The sequence below is a fragment of the Rattus norvegicus genome, chromosome 5 (genome assembly GCF_021556685.1).
Source record: "Rattus norvegicus strain SHRSP/BbbUtx chromosome 5, alternate assembly SHRSP_T2T, whole genome shotgun sequence".
In the NCBI taxonomy this organism is placed as follows: Eukaryota; Metazoa; Chordata; class Mammalia; order Rodentia; family Muridae; genus Rattus; species Rattus norvegicus.
The window spans coordinates 157542953-157564652 of NC_141538.1; the positions used below are offsets into that span (position 1 = coordinate 157542953).

The following is a 21700-nucleotide window of genomic DNA, read 5'->3' on the forward strand; positions in this document are numbered from 1 at the left end:
TGGGGTTCTGGCAGCCTGGCACTGGCTCTTAGCACAAGGGAGTGGCCCCACAGCTCCACCCTGTGGCCAAGGCAAGGACTGCAGGTTGGATGGTGACAGGTGGGTGTGGGCCTTGGCTTCTGGTTGCGGGCTCCACTGACTCACCTCCCTTCCCAGGACATGGAAAACAAAATCAGAAGCACGCTGAATGAGATCTACTTTGGAAAAACAAAGGACATCGTCAACGGGCTGAGGTAATGTGCCAAATCTAGGGCTTGATTCCTGGACTCCTTAGTGATCTGAGCCTGGGCTCTCAGCTCCTCAGCACAAGACATGGTCAGGGATGGCTTCGCAGTTTGAAAGGCTCAGAAGTTGGCTCAGCACTTTGTGTCCTCTACCAGTTCTGGTTGCTGGGCTCATTGACCACAGCAACCTTTGATGCCTTCTCTGTGGAGTTGGCCACTGACCCCCACACAGATCTCAAGACACTGCAGAGAGCTGAACATCCTGGCCTGGGGTCCGTGTGAGAGCTCTGGGCTCTACAGAAGCAGGGAGGACTCACTGAGGCCTCGGGCTTCGCTGTAGTGTGAGTGGGAGGCAGGACCCAGCTGGGGACCGGGGACGTGACTGAGGAGGGACCGAGATAGCACTGGCCTTGGAGTCATGTGGCCAGGATCCCATCTGAGCTCCTTCCTCTTTTCCCACTCCTTTCTCGGTGGCCTTGTCCCATCCGGGAGGCAGGGTGCCGACGGGGTAGGAGAGCTGATATGATGGGGAAGGGTTTTGCAGCCCAGCTCTGCTGTGGGTTTGTGGAGCCAATCTTCTGATGTCATTCCCTGGCCCAGGTTCCTTTGCAGTCAACAGAAAGACAGGGTGTCACTTGTGAGTTCACCCAGCAGGCTTCCTTAGGTAAGGCAGCCCCTCCTGGTCCCCAGTGGTCCTGAGTATCTGATCAGGCCTGACACTGAGGGCCAGGACCCCCGCCAGGCTGGCCTCCACAATTCCCCGTAATGAGGGAGGCATGAGGAACAGCTAAGCCTGTGTGGACACAGGTGTGAACCCCTAAAGACCAGGGTCACTGCCAGCATAGACCTCTGGTTTCGGTGTGCAGCCGCCTCAGTGCCGTGGTGGCCTTCTCTGCCTCTGCCTTTCCCACGGCTGCCAGGCTCTCGTTTGGCGCTGCTGTTGCTCTCTCGCTGCGGCTTCATCCTCTCTGAACACTCTCTAGATCTCTTGACGCTATCCCCGACAACCACAAGTTTAAGCAGTTGCAGAGGGAACTTTCTCAAGTGCTGACCCAGCGCCAGGTCTACATCCAGCCTGATAATTGAGCCGACCCAGGTATCCTGTCTGAAGGGTGTGAGGCCTCCCCACTAAACAGGACTCACCAACCCGCCGAGACCCCGCCACTAACCTGTGTCCGCTCACAGCCGGTGGGCAGCCACATTAACGCATAGCCTTAGCCCCACATAGTGTGAACATGTGTGTGTGGTGTGTGTGCTCTGCACTCTGGACTCTGGGCAAAGGCCAGGTTTAAGCTATCACTCCTGATGGAGCTCAACCTGTGACGCTGTCACAGCCTCTCCAGCAGAGGGCGCCAGGTGCACCCAACTCCACTGGCCTGAGGGGCAAGGGCTGTGTGCCCTGCTTCTGCTGACTCACCTCAGGTCTGACAGCATAGCCAGGTCCTCCCACCTCCTCTACCAAGGATCCTACAAGTCCCGAAGCTACACCTCAGGGCCCTTGGAAAGCTTGGTCTCCCTCTAAGTCTCCGAGAGTGGTTGAGCACTTCTCCCCAAGCCAGGCCTGCAGGCCTCCAGACTGGCCACTGCCAGGCGCTCTGTGCCCACACCCGCTCCTGACGAGCTGCAGCTGTCCTCTGGCAACCATGCTGATGGGAAGGAAAACAATCTTGCTTGTTGACAATGGCCAACAACCATGACTTGGCTTGTGACAAACACAAATGCAGATGCAGCCAGCATCTCAGGAGGGGGCTTTAAAACAAGGCTTGAGGGACCCACAGGCCCCAGGGCTGGACACCAAAGGCCTAGCCCAGACAAGGGCCTGTGAGGACTCCCCTGCCACTGTGGTCTGGTCCATGTGCTGACTTCAGGTCTAAAGCAGCCTGCAGTTCTAGCCTGGATGGCATCTCCAGGCCTCCCTGTGGAGAAACCCCTTTTAAGGAACACTCCTCCTGCCATCCCTAGCAAACTAGAGATACCCTGTGGGGAGCCCAGCCACACGTGCCCCTCTCCCTGCCCAACCCCAGTTCTGCCTGAGCCCTCACATTGCTCCTCACTGGCAGGCTTGAGATCCTGAACACCCAAAGGAGGCAAGCGTATACTTGAGGGGCAGCAGCTCACACGCCATCAGTGGCTTCAGGCTCAGGTCCTGTCCTCACCATCTTGAAGACTCCTCGGGCATTTTCACAAGTCGCCTCTCTGTCCTATTCTGTCTTCCCCGCCCCCATTTCAGCACTTGAGGACAAACTTTCCATAGTGCTCTCACCGTGTGAACTTGAGCCGCTTGTCGAGCATGTGCCTGCCTCTTCCACCGCTTATGAGCTCTCAACAGTTGCTGCACATAGTTTAGTGCGCTCTTAACTAACCGATGTGTTGTGAACAGAACCATCGGGGGCCCTTTCTCCAGCTCTGTTTCCTTGCCTGATCTGGAAATCAGCATTGATGATGAGGATCCACCCTGAGAGGGCTTCTGAGGACTGAGATGTGTGCCCAAAGCACTTTGCTCATTGTAACTGTCTTCAAGCCTTAGCTGCGTGGGCTTTGGTGCTTCCCTGCCAACTCACTATGCTACAACAGGGTCCAGAGTGCTCTCCCTCTCCAAGGACTGCCTTTGAGAATGCAGGCTTGCGGGGCTCTGCTGGGCTGGGTTTGCAGCCAGCAGCACTGACCTGCAGCAGAGATCCCAGTGCCTCAGCCATGCAGAGGCTTCTTCCTAAGCATTTGGTAGGAAAGAGGGGTTGCTACACTTTCTTCTGGGTAAGGAGCCCAGCCTCTGCTGCAGACGGAGGGGGTGGGGTGGATGCTTCATTCAAAGGTCCTCACTGTCTGAGCCTTCACCGCTCTGCCAGAAACATGGGCAGCAGCTGTGAGGTAGAAGGCCCAGGCTGCAAGGTTTCTGAAAGCTCCCAACAGCTTCAGGCCTGCACCACCATCCTTGGAACTAGGGATCTAAAGGCCAGGTCACTCACACCCTTGGGCAGAGATGACCTCTGTTCATGATGGCCAGCAAGGTACTAAGGTGCAGGCCCTGGGCCCCCTCCAACTCCCCAGGATAGACTGCAGCCTGGCACCCCACAGTGGCCAAAGGCCACCTCCCTCTTGTCGTTGTTCTGCCTGTTGATGTTCTCTCTCCTCCCCTGGCAGGTCTGTGCAGACGTTTGCAGACAAATCAAAGCAGGAAGCCCTTAAGAATGACCTGGTGGAAGCCTTGAAGAGAAAGCAGCAGTGTTAAAGACCTGCTTCACGCTAACCGGACACGCCATGCACTCGTTAGGTTCCTTTCTTTAGAAAACTCGTTTTCTGCTCCTTTTCCCTCTTCCTTTCCCTCCCTGACGGTCACATAACAGTTTGCATCGACCACGCAGCGCCATCTCTCCCCCAAAATAAAGTCCAATAACCACCCTCTGGCTCCAAGGCCTGCTTCCCACGACGTTTCCATAGAGACCGTGTGGCTTTGTTCGCCTGTCCCCTTCCTTCCCTTGCCCGTTTGTAGGCACAGGCGCACTGTCTGACATCCTCCCTCCGTCTTTTTGTTACATTGGTGTAAAAAATGTAAAACAAAAAAATTTTATGAACTAACTGGTGTGTGAAAGAAGGGAAACTGGAGCTCTGATCCGTGTGTGTTTGGGGGTTGCTTGGAGCCGGGGGCCGGGGGACAGGGGACAGCTATGGAGGAAGGAGACATGTCCTCAGCACTGTCCTGCGCAGAGCAGGTGTGCCCTTGTCCCAAGGAGACCGCGGTGGGGGTGGGGGCGGGGCTGGCGACCGCTGCTCTCTGGCCAGGTGCTTTTCTGTCAAATTTTTATGGAATGCAAAAGGAGTTTTTTGTTTTATTTTGTTTTTTGTAAAGCTTAAACAGACAAAAAAAATCTACATCTTCTACTTGAGCCTCCATACTTAAAAAAAAAAAAGGAAAAAAAGAACAAAAAAAAATAAATAAAAAGAAACTGGGACACAATCAGTGCTGGCCGTGCGTTCTTGCTCACCTGCCTCTCTCCAGACGTGCATGGCCTTCCCTGGGGACTGAGGAGGGCCCAGCGCCCGCTAATCCCTTCCAGGCAGGCTGGTCATCCCCCTGGCTGCGACGGTTGCGTGCTTGCCACCCGTGTTGGTGATGTCCCCGACTCAGTCCTGGTTTCTTATTTGGTCCTATGTGAAGTACTGTGTGAAGTCTCCCATGGGAGACCAAGAAAGAGCAGGCCAGGTGTCGTGACTCAGACCTGTAATAGAGACATTGAAGCTGAGGCAGGAGGACTGAGCTTGAGGCTGGCCCAGACTACATAGCCATGTTGTCTCAACTGAAAAAGAAAACAGGGTGTGTGGCATGCACTGTAACTACAGAACCAGGAAGGTAGTAACAGGAGGGTTGGCCCAAATTCAAGGCCAGCCTAGTCTTTATAGGAACTTCCAGGCCTGCTTGGCGTACATAGTGAGACTGTCTCAGAATACTAAAAAAAAGCCAGGGAAACGCTGCCTGCCACCAAGGGTACGTGCCACCAAGACTAGTGGCTTGAGTTCAATCCTAGGAACACACACAGAGGAGAGAACTGACTGGTGCGTGCATGTGTGTGCACATGCGCACATGCACGCACAGAGATCATAAAAATAGGCACCAAGTAAGAGATGCTGGGGAGTGAACAGTGTGAGCATGGGAGATCTAAACAGTGTGAGCATGGGCGAGCACACACATACTCTGTTACTCTCAGTGTGAGCATGGGCAAGCACACACATACTCTATTACTCTCAGTGTGAGCATGGGCGAGCACACACATACTCTGCTACCTTCAGTGTGAGCATGGGCAAGCACACACATACTCTGTTACTCTCAGTGTGAGCATGGGCGAGCACACACATACTCTGTTACTCTCAGTGTGAGCATGGGCGAGCACACACATACTCTGTTACCTTCAGTGTGAGCATGGGCGAGCACACACATACTCTGTTACTCTCAGTGTGAGCATGGGCAAGCACACACATACTCTGTTACTCTCAGTGTGAGCATGGGCGAGCACACACATACTCTGTTACCTTCAGTGTGAGCATGGGCGAGCACACACATACTCTGTTACTCTCAGTGTGAGCATGGGGGAGCACACACATACTCTGTTACTCTCAGTGTGAGCATGGGCGAGCACACACATACTCTGTTACCTTCAGTGTGAGCATGGGCGAGCACACACATACTCTGTTACTCTCAGTGTGAGCATGGGGGAGCACACACATACTCTGTTACTCTCAGTGTGAGCATGGGCGAGCACACACATACTCTGTTACCTTCAGTGTGAGCATGGGGGAGCACACACATACTCTGTTACTCTCAGTGTGAGCATGGGCGAGCACACACATACTCTGTTACCTTCAGTGTGAGCATGGGCGAGCACACACATACTCTGTTACTCTCAGTGTGAGCATGGGGGAGCACACACATACTCTGTTACCTTCAGTGTGAGCATGGGCGAGCACACACATACTCTGTTACTCTCAGTGTGAGCATGGGCAAGCACACACATACTCTGTTACTCTCAGTGTGAGCATGGGCGAGCACACACATACTCTGTTACCTTCAGTGTGAGCATGGGCGAGCACACACATACTCTGTTACTCTCAGTGTGAGCATGGGGGAGCACACACATACTCTGTTACTCTCAGTGTGAGCATGGGCGAGCACACACATACTCTGTTACCTTCAGTGTGAGCATGGGCGAGCACACACATACTCTGTTACTCTCAGTGTGAGCATGGGCGAGCACACACATACTCTGTTACTCTCAGTGTGAGCATGGGCGAGCACACACATACTCTGTTACTTTCAGTGTGAGCATGGGCGAGCACACACATACTCTGTTACTCTCAGTGCTGTGTACATTTAGCTGCTTTGAGGAGTGGGGAACAGCAAACAGGCACAAATCAACTAGAGTTTTGGCTTTTGTTTACCTTAATAAAGCAGTCTTTAAAGATCATTGAAAAGCTGGGCCTTGCCCAAAAACCTTTCTGTGGGCTGTGAGTGGGGCGGGCAGGCCTCTATAATCCCTCTATGCAGTGGGGATGCCTAGCTAAGGGACAGCATGAGACAAACCAAAGAGTGCTTGTAGCCATGGCCCTCTGCACTGCAAGGCCACGCCTTTGTTCCTTGTCACTGCTTCAGTGGGAGAGCCATGGCAGCTGGCAGAGCACCTAGGACATTCTTAAGAAAAGGGAAGACCTGGGAGAAAAGATAGAGTGCTGTCCCAGGCTGCAAACAGCTCTGGGGAAATCCCAAGGCCCTCAAGGATGGAGAGACAGTTAAGTGGTTAAAAGCACTGGCTGCTCTCAAAGGACCCAAGTTTGACTCCCAGCTCTGACACAATGGGTGGCTCAGAGCTATCTTGTTCCAGGGGATCCAATGCCATATTCTGGTCTCTGGGCGCTCTACACGCTTGGGTTTGCCAGACATACAGGTAGGGAAGACATTCTTGCATGTCGATTTAAAAGTCCAAGGTTGAGCTGGAAACATGGCTCAGCAGTTAAGAGCACTGGCTGCTCTTCCAGAGGTCCTGAGTTCAAATCCCAGCAACTACATGGTGGCTCACAACCATCTGTAATGGGATCTGATGCTCTCTTCTGCTGTGTCTGAAGACAGCTACAGTGTACTCATATACATAAATAAAAGTTTTAAAATTAAAAGTTCAAGGGCAGACGTAGGCACTAAGGCTATACAGAGAAACCCAGTCTCAAAAAACATACACATAATAAAGGCCCTGTAGTGAGATCCTGTCCCTCCCAGCACTCACTTGGGAGGAAAAAGTAGGTGGAGCTGTGAGTTTAACATAAGGCCAACCTGGTCTTATGTTACAAGTTTCAAGCCAGCCAGAGGTACATAATAAAACCTATCTTAAAAAAAAGACACCCTTTTGCCCCAAAAAGATTGACTATCTGGGTTCATGGGTTCTTGTCAGCTAGTAGCATGTCCCACAGGCTCTCTAGTTATCCACTAGGTACCTCTGGTGTCTGTTCACAGAACAGGAAGGAGCCTGGACAAGAAATCCATGGCAGAAGTCCTAGGTCACCAGTCTGCTTGGTCTAAGCTCTACCCAGAGGCAGGCTGAATTCAATTCTTACATATAATGGCCCCAATCTCTGAGGCCCTGGACTTCCTGACTCAAGATTCCCTCATTCAATAGCCCAGTGACTAAGGACATCAAAGCAGGCCCTGTGCTGACACACATGCACATGCATGCACACGCGCGCGCGCATGTACACACACACACACACACACACACACACACACACACACAGCCTCAGCGTAGGCTCAGGATTTCGATGCCCAGGACAATCTTTTTACTGCGCCATCCCCACATAGCCTTGGAACCACACATACATGGTAGTGCCTCTTCCCTACCATACAAGGAATGGTGCTGACAGACTGGTGATGTGCAGACTGAAAGAATTCACCAAGACAAAAGGGCAAGAGATAGTTTATTAGACACACAATGGAACAGCAGCAGCAGGCAAGACAGCCGAGAACTGCAGGAAACACTCGACAGGCTCCCACCGGGGATCTACACAGGCTGAGGCTCCCACCGGGGACCTACACAGGCTGAGGCTCCCACCGGGAATCTACACAGGCTGAGGCTCCCACCGGGGATCTACACAGGCTGGCACTCAATGCCACCGTACAGTTGTTTATGTCTTGTCTGTTTGTTTTCAAGACAGGGTTTCACTACATAGCCCTGCTGGTCTGGAACTCACCATGTAGACCAGGCTGGCCTTGAACTCATAGAGATCAGCCTGCCTCTGGGTGCTGGGATTAAGGGCCTGTGCCACTACACCAGCCACGTTGTTTAGCTCCCAATGGGTGGGATATCTGTGTAGGGCTACTTGTGAGTTAGGAAGACACCTCATTTGACTGCGGGACAAGCTTTACAGTATGGGCTGCCTCTCTTTGGGACCTGGGCATACGTGCAACCTAACATGCTTAAGTCACTAGAGAGCAAACTCTCAATTGTCCGAGCCTGCTCTACCCTGGCGCTGTGGGGTGCCAGGGTAGAGTTCTCAATAATCAAGATACACCAAGATAGACTGCAGAGCGGGGTATGATGGTGCAAGCCTGGAATCCCAGCACCTGGGAGGTGGAGGCAGGATCATCCTCGGCTACCTTAGACTTCAAGGTCAGCCTGAGGTGCACAGATAGTTGCCCAGGTGTGCTATTTTTTTTTTCTTGCTCTATATAAAGTTTTGTGTCTCCTTACTGTACTCAGTAAACTTTGAGAAAGGGTCTGCTAAGTTTCCCAGGCTGGCCTTTTACTTGCTTCGTAGCCCAGGCTATCCTTCAGTGTGTTCTTCCTGCCTCTGCCTTCCCAATGCTGAAATCAGAGGCCTGTGCCACCAATGCCATCAAGCTTGGTTTTCTTTTCTTTTTTATTTCTTTCTTATTGGGGAGGGCAGTTCTCAGATCACCTAGAGCTGGAGTTGCCAGCAGCTGTGTGAGCTGCCTGATGTGTGTGCTGGGAACGAGATCCAAGAACGAGATGTTCTTAACCAACAAGACATCCCCAGCCCTGACCAAACTTGGTTTTCAATAATTATTTTTATAAACCATAAAACGTAGAATATAAACATCTCATATAAACCCACAGAACTCTGGAATCTATCTACATTGATGTTTTTCAGTCTTATTTCAACTTACTATTTTCTAGGATTTTGTTGTTTTTAAGACAGAAACTCATGTAGCCTAGGCTACCCTCACAATATAGCTCAGGATAGCTTTGAGCTCATCTTCTTGCCTCTACCTCCTGAGTGCTGGGATGCACCACCACACCATTTTTTGCCGTCCTGGAGATTGAAGCTAAGACCTCATGCATACTAGGCAAGTTCTACCCTGAGCTGCACCCAAAGTCCTACTTGTTACTTTGTGTCATTTAGAATGTCTCTGGGTAGATACACTCTCCTGTCCTTATCTCTGCCTCTTTTGTGAAACTTTCCAATTTGGAAAATGGGCTGGACAAATGCGCTCTGGGTTAAGTATTATCCCCACGTAGATGTATCCCTCTGGCTGTCCGGCAAGTGATGTCTTTCTTCAGCCGTTCACTAACAGCCCCTCCTACCCAGTCGGCCTTTGCATACTCTGGCTTGTGCACGCACAGGAGTGTGCAAGAGATACTTATATTCTCACACCTCATTCAAACGTTAATACTGGACAGGTACCATGACATCTTTCCAAACAATGAAGCCAGCTCTAATTCACACACCACCCTGTTAAGTCCTACTGTGCTTGCTAGTGACATGACGGTCTCCACCTCTGCCAGAGCCTCCGGAGAGCATCTACTGTATCCTGGGGACAAAGTGGTATATGGGCTGATGCTCTTTGCCCAATTGTCTAACTGGGGTTTGGAGTTGGGGGTAGTTGTTGGGAAGGGCTGGAAGATGGGCTGGGAACCTACCACCGGAGCCCAAGGAACCTGTGGGGAAGGCAGTCCCTGCCATGAGGTAGCAGCTTCAAGCCTTCCTGTTAGAGCCCACACCTGCTTGCTTCCCTGGGAAGCCATGAAGCTGACTCAGACAAAAGGGATGGAGGAGGATGATTTGGGACTGCTCCCCTTCCTGGATGAGACCCGGAGGCCATACTGTCCTAGTTGGGGGTCAAGGCGAGGGCTCGAGAGAGATCAATCCCCATGTCTGATAAATACCAGAGACCCCCTAGCCTAGCCAGGCCCAGCTCTTCTGCCTCCAGCTTCTCCTGCCTCCCGACTTAAGAAGAGGCAAAGCCTTGTGAACACTGTAGAGGGCCAGGCACCGGGAGAGGGGTTTTCCTACAGGGTGTCTTACAGCCAGGCACGACGACATATACCCATATGTAGTCCCTGCACTCAGAAGCAGAGGCAAGAGGATTCCACAATTTCATGCTGATATGAGCTACAGTAAGACCCTGTAACCACTTGCAGGCATGTGGTCCAACCTCCTCCCTATGAGTGGTCCAGCCTCCTCCCCTCCTCCCTATGAGTGACTTGTACACATATTTCCGTATTTCCATTTCTGCAGCTGAGCCTGGCCTGAACCAAAATGTCCATACACGAGGCTGAGGAAAGGCCCAAGGAGCCTTTTGTATCCTCAGGCTAACCCGCACCCCCTCCCCATGCCCGACTCCTTGACCTGCAAAAAGCAAGAAGTGTGGGGCCAAGGAGAAGCCAGCTGTGGAGTTTCTAGACTTCAGCAGCAATGGGGCCATCATGACAGCAGGGTCCTTTCAGTCAAGCCAGCCGTCCCCGAGCGGGTACGAGGCAGCTACATCCCCTTAGATGGGGACGGTAATGTAGTCCCCATTTCTTCATCCATATGCCAGATGCCGGGACATAAAACCAAAAGTACAACTCATACAGGTCAGGTTTTGGTGGTGTGGGAGAGGGAAACAGACTTAGGGAGCTGGCCTAAGTCGCAAGGCTCAGGGTAGCTGAGACAGGCTTACGATCCTCTCACCTAGCAAATAAAATAACCAGGCCACCAGGTTCTGCAAGCTCCCTACTCTGACCCCTCCTTGGAGTACTGGAGCGAGCCTCCAGAAGAGAGGAGGAACTGAGGTTTAGAGGAACTGCAACCTTCCTGAGACCACCTCCTCTGTCAGACAGGAATTCCTGTGGGCAAAGCACGACTCCCCCATGAAGGGTTGTCGCTCCGCCTGACAGACCCAGGAGAGCTCAGACAGGGCTGGCATTTCATGTTGTCCTGCCCGTGCACCTGGGGTCCTGTACCACACTGAGGCCCCAGATCTTCAGGATTTGGAAAGGTGCCATCTGGCCCTAGGAAACTAGCCTAGAGCCAAGTCCCAGGACGGCATGAGCTGCAAAGATCACCTGAAGCCAGCAGTGGGTTAAGAGCAGGGACCGGGAGCACCATATGCCTTGCCTGGGTCTGTGCCAGGATCTTCTCCTCAGCTATGGACAGAGAAGCTACAAAAAGCACTGAGGCGGCTGCCCTGTTTGTCTCTGGCAGGCAGCCCCCTGGCCCTGCATCTGACTTTCTGGACCTACAATAATGTATCAGTAAGCTGAGGCTAGCAGGAGAGGAGGCTGGTCCTCTGTCCCCTAAAGGTGTTGTAACAAAGACCGCTGAGACCAATCTTCCTCCCTTCCTCTCTGCCCCCGTCACCCGTCTCCTGCTGGCCTTGTCTTCCACCTGTGCTTCTAGTCTCTGCCTTCCTCAGAAAGGCACCAGTCTTCCCCTCTTCTCCACTTCAGCGACCATCACTGAGCTCTGACTGTATGAGACACTTGACTACATGCCTCGCTTTGGGCTAGCTGCCTCACCCTACACGGCCTGGGCAAGGACAGAGGGGGCGGTCACATGGTCATGCCAGGCCTCTGGTGATGCTCAACCAAAGCCTGCCCTTGGTTATCTGCTTCTCCCAGAGCCCCAGGAACAGAGAGACCACTGGTGTCCCACACCAGGTAGGGTCTGTGTACAAGAGGACAGAAGGATACAAGTTAGGATGCCAAGGGCCAGGGAGGCTGCACGTGCCCCCCCTATCAGGATGGGCTTGCCCTGGATCCCTGCCTAGACCTCAAGCACCATGGGAAGGAGCAGCAGAAACAGGCCCAGCTGGAAGGTACCATTTACTAGGTTGTGCCCAGTCAGAGGGACAACCCTGGGTCCCCCAGCTATGATGTAGCCAGGAGTACATAGTCAGATTGAGGTAGTTTGATTGGGAGGAGGCCACACCGTCTTCTGGGGTGCCCTAGAGGCTCCTCGGACAGCTGTCATATACCTGAGAGGTATGTCCCGGCATAGCACACGCCAACTCCAGACCTGTGCCAACTCTAGACCTGTCTGAAGGCCAGGTGTGGAGGGGAGGCAGCCAGGCCCAGAGTCCCAAGCCACCTCCTAGGCCCAGTCCAGTGGCGGCAGTATCACTCCTTCCTGGGAGGGCAGCTGTGGGGTCAGCTTGGGAGGAGCGGCTCTCGCTCTGAGGCAGCATCAGCATCATGGCTTCTGTACACCAGGAACTGGATGGAGATCTGAGGACAGTGTTAAGGCACAGCAGGCACACTGGCTGGACATGCTGTCGTTCTCCCTGTTCCGCCTTGCTCTCCTACCACCCTAAGTCCCTCCTTGATGGGTTTACCCTTGTCATCAGAGTAGAAGTGGAGAATAGGAGGGACGCCCACTCATGCTAGTCTTCACGATTTCACTGGCTGCACTCACTTTTCCGTTCCTCAGGACCTTTGCACAAGCTGTGCCTGGACTCTGCTCCCTTGTGCCTGAATAACTTCTCCCTCGACCTAGGTGCGATGACACCTGTTGAGGCCTCTGTTTCCCCCAAACCAGGACGGTCCAGTAGTGATTCACTCCACAGCACTGGGTGCCGCTGAAGTTAAGTAATACCCCAAAACCCAGTGCACATCCTGTTCTTGCTCACTGATGATGCTGGTCCTGGCTAGGTCCATCCACAATGGATGGGTAGAAGGGCGGATGGACAAACAGATGGACGGACGGGTAGATGGATGGATAGATGACTAAGTGGGTGACAGATGGGTGGATAGATGGATGGATGGTAGATGGATGAATGGATGGATCAGTGGGTGGGTGGGTGGGTGGGTGGATGGATGGAGGGTGGGTGGGTGGGTGGATGGATGGATGGGTGGGTGGATGGATGGGTGGGTGGATGGGTGGATGGGTGGGTGGGTGGATGGATGGGTGGGTGGGTGGGTGGGTGGGTGGGTAGGGAGATGACTGGATGGGTGGGTGGGATAAATGGATGGATGGGTGGATGAGGTTGCATGGGCACATAAGGTTAAAGGCTGGACTGTAGATGAAAGGACACAAGGATGACAGGTGAATGAGCTAATGGACAGATGGCTACCTGTCTGTGTAGACAGAGGGGTGGGCTGGCCGGGATATGCATGCTGAAGCAGAGGCTGCCTTGCCCACTGCCATCATCACACGCTTTGAAGGATACAATGGTGTCAAGCAGGAGCACTCCCAGGCTGCCCACGAGCCAGGGCAGGTGGTGCAGCAGATAGCTGCCCTCACTCTGGCCCACCTCGGGGTTTTTGAGCAGCACACTGAGCCCATATAGCGTGTTCCCCAGCATCACCAGTGCAAACAGCGAGTAGGAAATGCCTTGGGTTGACTGCCGTACGAACTGTGGGGGAAGGGGCTGAGTGAGAGACCCCAAAGAGAGTTCTTGTCTACAATCCCAGTCCTTGGGAGGCTGAGGCAGGAGGATCATGAGTTCAAGGCCAAACCTTAGCTACACAGCCAGTTAGGGATCAGTCTGGGCTACAGAGCGAGCCCCTGTCCCCAGAATCAGAGAGGGTTCTTATCTCTCTGGTTTGGAACAGTCCGTGTGTGCCTCTGTGATTCATACTCCTAGCTGGTCTTTCATTGCGTGCCCAATGCACTCAAAATAGCCCTATCCATGGCCAACTTCAAATCCCAACTCCAAGCACTTCTCCCAGGGCCACAGACATCACAGCCGCATATGCCTGCTGGCCCCTGGCTGTGGCCCTCATGGACTCCTCCTGCCGGGCAAACCTCCAGTAGGGGTCCTCATCACTTCCTGTCCACTCTGGTTTCTCAGCTTAGACACGGTCTCATGCATGTCTCCATGAAAGTTGTCAAGGGGCCAATTTCCCAGAGGCAGAAAGAGGCGCAGCCAGCTGGGTGACTTTACCCATGTCAACAGCTGCTGCGGTCTAGACCTGAACGAAACTCCTAAACCACACCTCTGCTTAACCTGGCAGCCCTCCTCCATGTGACCGACCCCCACCCCCACGGAAAGCTCACATTGGTGCGAATCTGCGGCAGCCTTGAGAGCAGGTACAGCACGCTGGAGGCGGAGCCAATGACAAAACCGACGACCTCCTTCTTTGTGAAGGGCTGAGAGGGTGGAAGGGGGCACTCAGTACCTGGTGGGAGTCTTGGGAGGGGGGCGGTCTCTCCAAACAGAAGAGTAGCCCCCACAACTTAACGTCTATGTGATCATGCAGGGGAAGGCAAGCCAGCCCACCCACGCTACCACGACAGACCCATCTCCTTCCTACCTACCACCTACCTTACTGCCTGGCTCCACAGACAGGAGCGTCCGCCCCCTGAAGCCTTCCCTGGGGACAGCCACAGGATCAGTGCTGCTCAACAGTGGTGTGATGCACACCGTCCCCAAGATGAACAAGAGCACAGAATTGATTGGGGCAGACACTGGATTGAGGCAGGAGAGAAGCCAAGATTAAATATCTGGGTGACAGCAGACAACCCGGGATGGGAGTCCCAGCCTTGCTTCTCATAGCTGTGTGACCTTGGACGAGTGACCTAGCCTCTCTGAGCTCCAGTCCTTCATCTGTAGAATGGGCATACAATACTACCCTTCCCCTAGGGATGCAAAGGAAAGGCAGTCAGGGCAGGGGGGTCAGCACTCAGCCGTGGAGTCTCCTCCCTGTGGCTTGATGTATACGTGTCTCCATCTCGGCCTGCTAGGCCTCAGGTCCCAGGCTTCCCCGGGGCAGCTGAGCCCGACCCCAGGTGACCCCCGCACTCACACAGAGAGGGCTGCTTCTTGAACTTGTAGTGGAAGTACAGTGTCAGCATCAAAAGGTCGGCCAGGACATAATACACAGCCGTGTAGGTCTGAGAGAGAAGGAGAACGGGGCACTGGTTCACCTCTTGGATTCCGTTTCTTCAACCGAACAGAAGCTCTCCTGTTCCCACCGCAGCCAATGCGGAAGCGGGTGGACAATGGACAAAGGGTCCGGCCTTGGCCATCGACAAAGCATCCGTGGCCAGTGCCATTGAGACAGAGTAGCTCCGGCCTTCCTGACTGACCCCAGTTCTGCTGGCCACAAAATAACGATGTCTGTGTTTCCCACGGAAACCCCACATGCTACTCTGAGGGTCCCCAAATCAGAAAATCTACCTGGGCCCACAACCCTCAGAGCCACAGGTCCCTGCGCTGGGATATGCTTATATGGAAATCAGAATAGGAAGGTGCCATGGGGCACCTGGAGCCCCAGCCTCTCCTCCCACAGCTATTCCTATTTGTCCTTTTAGCTGCCCTACTGTGCCTGGGCCCCGCCCACCTGCAGGGGTAGCTGGTCTGCCAGAAAGGAACCAATGAGGTTGCAGGAGTCTCCACCGATCCAGCCCAGCAGGAACCACAGTGACAGGGCCTGGTCCATGTTGCCTGTCTTGCAGGCTTTGATGTACTGGCTGTGGAAGAGGAGGGGTCACAAGTTCAGAGGCTGTGGCCTAAGAAGGCCACTAAGACTTGGTAAGAGTGTGACCAGAGCCTCAGTGGGCAGGAGACGGCCCAGTGCTCATCCTCAGGTTGGTACCCAGGACTTCAGAGGGTTTCTTTGATCTCTGGAGGAATTTTACCATCGGGACCCCTGCCAGCCCAGGGGCACAGCAGCTGTGTCTCTTTCCAGACAGATCCACAGCCTTACTTACATTCTCTCCCACTGCCCCCTGGGGTCTTCCAGAAGGGATGGAGGGTGTATATAGGCTCCTGAAGCCTATGCCTGGCCCTGAGAAGCATCTCGGCTTCTTTTTAAAAATCTGGGGTGGTGGCAGTCTGAGGACCGGCCGGGCCCTGTTCTCAGGAGCCACTGATGATAAGACATAGACCTACAGCCTGGTCATTCTCTGGGCACAGATGAGAAGGGTGACGAGAAGCCTGTAGTTCTGTTTCACAGGCTTTTGGTCCCCAGACTGTTCCCCTAAGGCCCTTCATGCTGTGGCCAGGTTGTATGAAGCCAAATGTAAAGTGAGCTGCTCTTGCCCCCGCTGCAGCTACTGCTGAGAGCCCAGGGTTTGGACAATGATTCTTCAAGTCCCAAAACAAGAAAGGTTAGCTCTGTTAGGACACCACACACTGGGGACAGATGGGCATGGAGCTGTCACTGCTCAGAGTCGCCCTGGCCAGAAGTTTGTGAGGATTCTCGTCATACATCTCCACACCTGGATCTCCAGTCTTGCTCCCCCACACGACCCCGGGTCCTAGATTAGAACCCAGAGCTTCACATGTGCTAGGTCAGAGCTACACCACACCCCCGGCTCCCCAACTTTTTAAAGCAATCCTTTATAACTGGGGGCATGCGTGTGGCACTGCACACGTGTGGTGGTCAGAGGACAGTTCTTTCCCGCCACCTGGAGTGTTTTCTGGGGACCCAGCTCAGATTGTCAGACTTGCAGGGCAAGTGCCATTTAGCCTGGCCTCAACTTTTAATTCTAGCCATCTGTATACATTCAGATAACAGATGATAAAAATAAAACTCAGAAAGGGTTGGGATGCAACACAGAGGACAGAGTGCCTGCCTAGCACGGTGAAGCCCAGGGTTCAATACCCAGCACTGCCTAAACCCGGCATCGTACACATGTGTGCACATGCATAGCATGCATATATATATGCATATATATATACATATATATATGTATATATATATGTATATATATGTATAAAACTTCAAAATTTAACTTAGAAAAAGAAACTCAGAACCAGGTGCAGTGCCGCCAGACTTTAATCCCAGCACTCAGGGTGCAGAGGCAGGCGGATCCCTATAAAATTTGAGGACAGCCTGGTCTACATACTGAGTTTCGGGCTGCTGAGACAAGATAGTGAGACCCCATCTCAAAAACAAACAAACAAAATAATTAATGATAAATAAGTTTTTAAGTAAAACTCATAAGACCAGAGAGATATTTCTACAGTTAAGAGTGCCTGTTGCTCATGCAAAAGACCCAGATTCAGTTCGCAGCACACAGAGGCCCACAGTTATCCATAAACTACGGCCCCAAAGGATCCCAACACCCGCTACAGGCACCAAGTATCCACATGTGCTGCCCTTTCATACATGCGAGCAAAATAGTCAAACATGTAAGATAAACGTTTCCTTAAAAGAAATCAGAAAGACAGCAAGGGAGTGGTGGCCTACACGGGATCCCAGCAACTGAGGGGTCCGGGCTGGAAGATCAGGAGCTCAGGGTTACAAGGTTTCCCTGGATAGCCCAGGTTGGCCTTGAACTCATGATCCTCCTGTCTCAGCCTCCAAGGAGCTGTAAAGAGTGAGGGTGGGGGGTGCGTAGGGAATTGATCTACAGGAATCACAGTATTCATGTGGGGGTCAGAGGGCAACCTTGTTTGACAGCTGCATACACCAGGCCAGCTGGTCCACACTGGGGTTATAGACAGACATTACTGCATCCATCTTTATGTGGGTTCTGGGGGTTCAAACTAAGATCCACAAGCTTGTGTAGCAAGCACTTTACCCTGAGTGATCTCCCTCATGAACAAGCAAACATTTTTTTTTTTTAAAGATTTATTTTTAGGGGCTGGAGAGATGGCTCAGTGGTTAAGAGCACTGACTGCTCTTCCATAGGTCCTGAGTTCAATTCCCAGCAACCACATGGTGGCTCACAATCATCTGTAATGAGATCTGATGCCCTCTTCTGGTGTGTCTGAAGAGAGAAAGTGTACGCATATACATAAAATAAATCTGTAAAGGCCAGAAGAGGATTCCAGATCTTCTGAAACTGGAATCCTGGGCAAGAACTATGCTGGCAACCAAGCCTAGGTCCTCTGCAAAAGCATTAAATGCTCTTAACCACTGAGCCATTCCCCCAGCCCAAGAGCAATTTTTTTTTCTTTTTTTTCGGAGCTGGGGACCGAACCCAGGGCCTTGCGCTTACTAGGCAAGCGCTCTACCACTGAGCTAAATCCCCAACCCCCCAAGAGCAATTTTTTTGTGGTTGGTGTTTATTTTTGGTTTTGGAGACAGGGTTTATTTGTGTAGCCCTGGCTGTCCTAGAACTCGATTTATAGACCAGGCTGGCCTTGAACTCAGAGACCTACCTGCTTCTGCCTCCTAAGTGCTGGGATCAAAGGCCTGCACAAGCCCAAGAACAATTTTTAAAACTCTGATGCCAGCGTTAGATGATAGAGCCCTTGGTGAGTTCCTGAGGTCACTTCCGCCCTCCTCACCCTCCCACGATGCCGAGTCAGGCATGACAGTAGCTGTTGCTTCTCTCATACTCCTGCTGCTCCTGGCCAGCTGCTTCCTGCCTGCTAGGGGCTCATACCTTCAAGTTCTTCCTGCCTGCGGCCCTCAGTGCCTCTGCTTTGTGGCCAGGTGCTCTCCTCGTGCTTCACACAAACAGACATGAGCTCCATGCCAGCTTCCCAACTTGTACACAAATGGCTGAATGAGCTCTGAGGCCCAGAGCAAGGCCACAGCCGGTAAGTGATGGAACTGAGCATGGACACTCAGGCCCCTTTAGCCACCGCTGCCAGCTTTGCCACCAGCCAGCCTTTCTTCACTTTAAAAACATGGCCATAACGGACGCATCCCAGCCCCTCCCATTCTCCTCGCCCAGGTCTTGCCAGCCAAGCAATGCAGAGTACATGTCCTGACCCGCATCTCGCCTGTGAGACAGGGAAAGGTTCGCTGCCCATTTCAACAGGCTAAATGATGTTAAACTCCCCCAGCACTTAGACACGAGGCTAGGAATACAGTGGTGCTCAACATATGGTAGAAAAGGGAATACAGTGGTGCTCAATATATGGTACAAACGGTCACTCAACATCATTCGACATGAGGTCTGGCCTGTGCTAGATTCCAGGCAGCCTCCCTTCTTCACAGCAAGCTGGACATCAATGAATATGATCAGGCAGGGAGTATATCTGCCTTGGGATCTCGACAGGACAATGAGCGGCCGGTCAAACTGGATTATCCACACCCGGTACAGTGCATGAACTCCCACCAACCCCCGAAGCCCTGCCCCTTCCCCATCCCCCAACCCCATCCCACTCCTGCCACGCAGCCACATACTCACGGAAAGGTAGACGCAGCGAAGCAGAAAATGGAGACCAAGCCCAGGGCCACGCTGGCCTCATCCCAGCCATCCTGGGCACATTCACCAAACACATCCCAGATCCACTGGATAGAGCCATTGGGGCAGGTGGAAAAGTTGCTGGCGACCAGTGTCCTCCAGACCATGGCTGCAGAGGGAGGGTCCCAGCGGGGAAGAAAGTGCAGGTTTATGAACATGGGCAAGGGGTCAGAGGCTGGCAAAGGTTTGTTCTATAAAAAGGTCTTCAGCCTTAGGTCTAGCCCCATTCACGATCCTGTGACTGTCAGTTACTGTCCTGTCCTCTGCACAGTGGGGATAACAACAGGCCCTACGTCACACAGCTGCTGTGCAAGGTAAATGAGCTCTCACATAAAGTGGTTGGGCCAACAGCACCTTTTGATGCAACGTGCAAATATTTAGGAATATTTTGTTTGTTTGTTTTGGAGGTCAGATCTAGAACTTTTTGTGTATTGCCTAGGAGGTTAGCAACTGTTCTATATCCCCGGCTTTTTTTTTTTCTTTTTAAACTCTGTATCTAGGGGTTGGGGATTTAGCTCAGTGGTAGAGCGCTTGCCTAGCAACCGCAAGGCCCTGGGTTCGGTCCCCAGCTCTGAAGAAAAGAAAAAAAACAAAAAACAAAAAAACCTCTGTATCTCAAGACAGGGTCTCACAAATTGTCCAAGCTGGCCTTTAAACCTTCAATTCTCCTGCTTCAGACATCTAAGTGTTGGGATTACAGGCCTGCACCATCAGGCTCTACTGACAAGGCCTTGGAGGCCAGAACTCACTGGAGGGAGTGCATCGTTCATGTGGAGCTAAGAAGGTGGTTCCTAAGGTTGCCCGGGTAACTGGATAGAATACTGCAGCCCCTCTCCCAAAGCTTGAAAGACATGCAGGATACCTACCTGCAAGGAAGCCACAGCCCAAGCCAGAGTATGGCTGGGTGGAAGAGCAGGAAGAAAGGGGTCCTCTCAGTTCCTTGCCACCTGCACAGAGTTCCTATTGTGGTCACTCTGAGTATGTGACAACCTAGAGAGAGTAGGGAAAGCAAGGCTTGGCTGGAGCCATCTTCTCCAGCCCTGACTGGTATCCACACACTGTGTCCTCACCTGACTCTCATAGACCCTCCTGACATACTGTGGAGGAAACTGAGACCACAAGAGGGAAGTCATCTGCCAGGGCCATTCAGCCAGAAAGCAAGAGAGTCAAACCCCCATGGGAGAGGCTTGACTAGAGGCTGCCATGGCCCAGGCTTCCCCTTTTGTCACCAAGCTAAGAGGGCGTTTCCTCATCCAGGCGGCAGACTCATTCCCTTACCTTAGTTCCTACTTAGGCCAGTGAGGCCTGGACTCTTCACAAAGCTTAGGCTGGATCCGGACTGCTGAGCTTGCAGTGAGCAGGGCAGGGAGAGGAAGCAAGTCAGCTCGTTTCTTCAGGACACCCAGACTCTCAGTCCTAAGTCAGCCTCTCAGGCGCCCAGACTCAGCCAGCGGGTCGGGGTAAGGGTGCCTCCGGTCACTGGCTAGCTTACTGTGGTAGCTCCAGCATGGGACATAGGATAGATGGAAGGTTCTTTCCTGGTCTTAGTGGCTGGTGCGGATGATAGTGGCATAGCCAATTTGGGGAGCAATACCTGGCACCCCAATTTGCAGTCTAGGTAAGACTGTACCCTAAGAAGCCTTCTCGTTTATCCGACACACATCCTATTGGACTCCTTCTGCGAGTCTGCCTGTCTGACCCTGTCTATGAACTGGGGCTAATAACATTCTCCAGAAAGGCTGACCAGGGAGGCAATCTCCTACAACACCTATTTCCTCTCCAACTCCAAGCACAGCCAGGGAGGTGCTTCCCAGCAAAGCCCATCTAGCACAGTCAACAGTAATCTGTTCTTGCTGTAGTCCCCTGGATCACATGGCATGGAGTATACACGAAGTGAACAAGACCTGAAACTACACACTTCTTTGTTTCTTTTCGGGGCCGGTGGGGATGGGGTTGTTTGAGACAGGGTTTCTCGTGTAGCCCTGGCTGCCCTGAAATTAGCTCTATGGACCAGGCTGGCCTTGAACTCAGATATCCGCCTGCCTCTACCTCCCCAGTGCGTGCGCACATTTTTAACCAACCTTCCTTGAAACCCTGCCGTGAGCTTGGCGTGGACTCTGGCCCCCCTACCTGCAGAGCTGGGGAGAATGTGTCAAGCAAGAGAGCTCAATGGCTCCGGGATCCTACCCATTCCAGGCCTCCAAACCTAACTCCTTCCGGTGACTCTGCGGGTTCGGAGGGATAATGACAGGGCAGCAGCTGGGGCAAGCGCCGCGAGGCCCCCGCCCAGAGCAAGGAAAACAAGGCCGCCCAGTCCAGGAAAGCCAAGAGGCCGGAAGAGAGGGACCCGCAGGTGAGAAGTGGGGCCGTCCCGGATCGGATCCCTGGCCAGACCGGGCTGAGACCCAGGATCCGGCTCCCCAGGAGGGGACCAGCGCCGGAGACCGTGCAGAGCTGGAGGAGGGTGTAGGAAAGACTTGGCTGGGTGCGCCTGCCGTCCCGACCCCCAGCCCGGACCTGCCGCCAGCCCCCTTCATTCTCACCAGCTCAAAGATCCACAGCCGCTCTCAGCTTCAGGATCGGAGCCCGCCGGGGTCAGCTGACCTCTGCGACGCCCCGCCCACCCC

At 53.1% G+C, this 21700-nt stretch overlaps 2 protein-coding genes across 22 annotated transcripts in view; one reads left to right on the top strand and one right to left on the bottom strand.

Moving 5' to 3' along the window:
- Capzb (capping actin protein of muscle Z-line subunit beta) overlaps positions 1–4179 on the top strand; it is a 100287-nt gene extending 96108 nt beyond the window's left edge. For 6 of the 10 annotated variants that reach the window (NM_001436734.1, NM_001005903.2, XM_087548482.1 and 3 more), the window contains 2 exon segments: positions 157–233; positions 3366–4179. In NM_001436734.1, the coding sequence (NP_001423663.1) occupies positions 157–233; positions 3366–3453 (165 nt within the window). In that variant the 3' untranslated portion in view covers positions 3454–4179. 10 annotated transcript variants of the gene reach the window in all.
- Slc66a1 (solute carrier family 66 member 1) lies at positions 4027–21664 on the bottom strand. Of its 12 annotated transcripts, none has more exons than XM_087550117.1 (10): positions 21617–21664; positions 20352–20415; positions 19940–20063; positions 19017–19182; positions 15266–15395; positions 14729–14816; positions 14248–14390; positions 13980–14072; positions 13150–13335; positions 11794–12208 (listed from the first exon to the last, which is right to left on the bottom strand). In XM_087550117.1, exons 4-10 carry the CDS (start codon positions 19178–19180, stop codon positions 12131–12133), a joined length of 882 nt encoding a protein of 293 aa, XP_087406243.1. In that variant the 5' UTR covers positions 19181–19182; positions 19940–20063; positions 20352–20415; positions 21617–21664; the 3' UTR covers positions 11794–12130.
- Between the last annotated feature and the right edge of the window lie 36 nt (positions 21665–21700).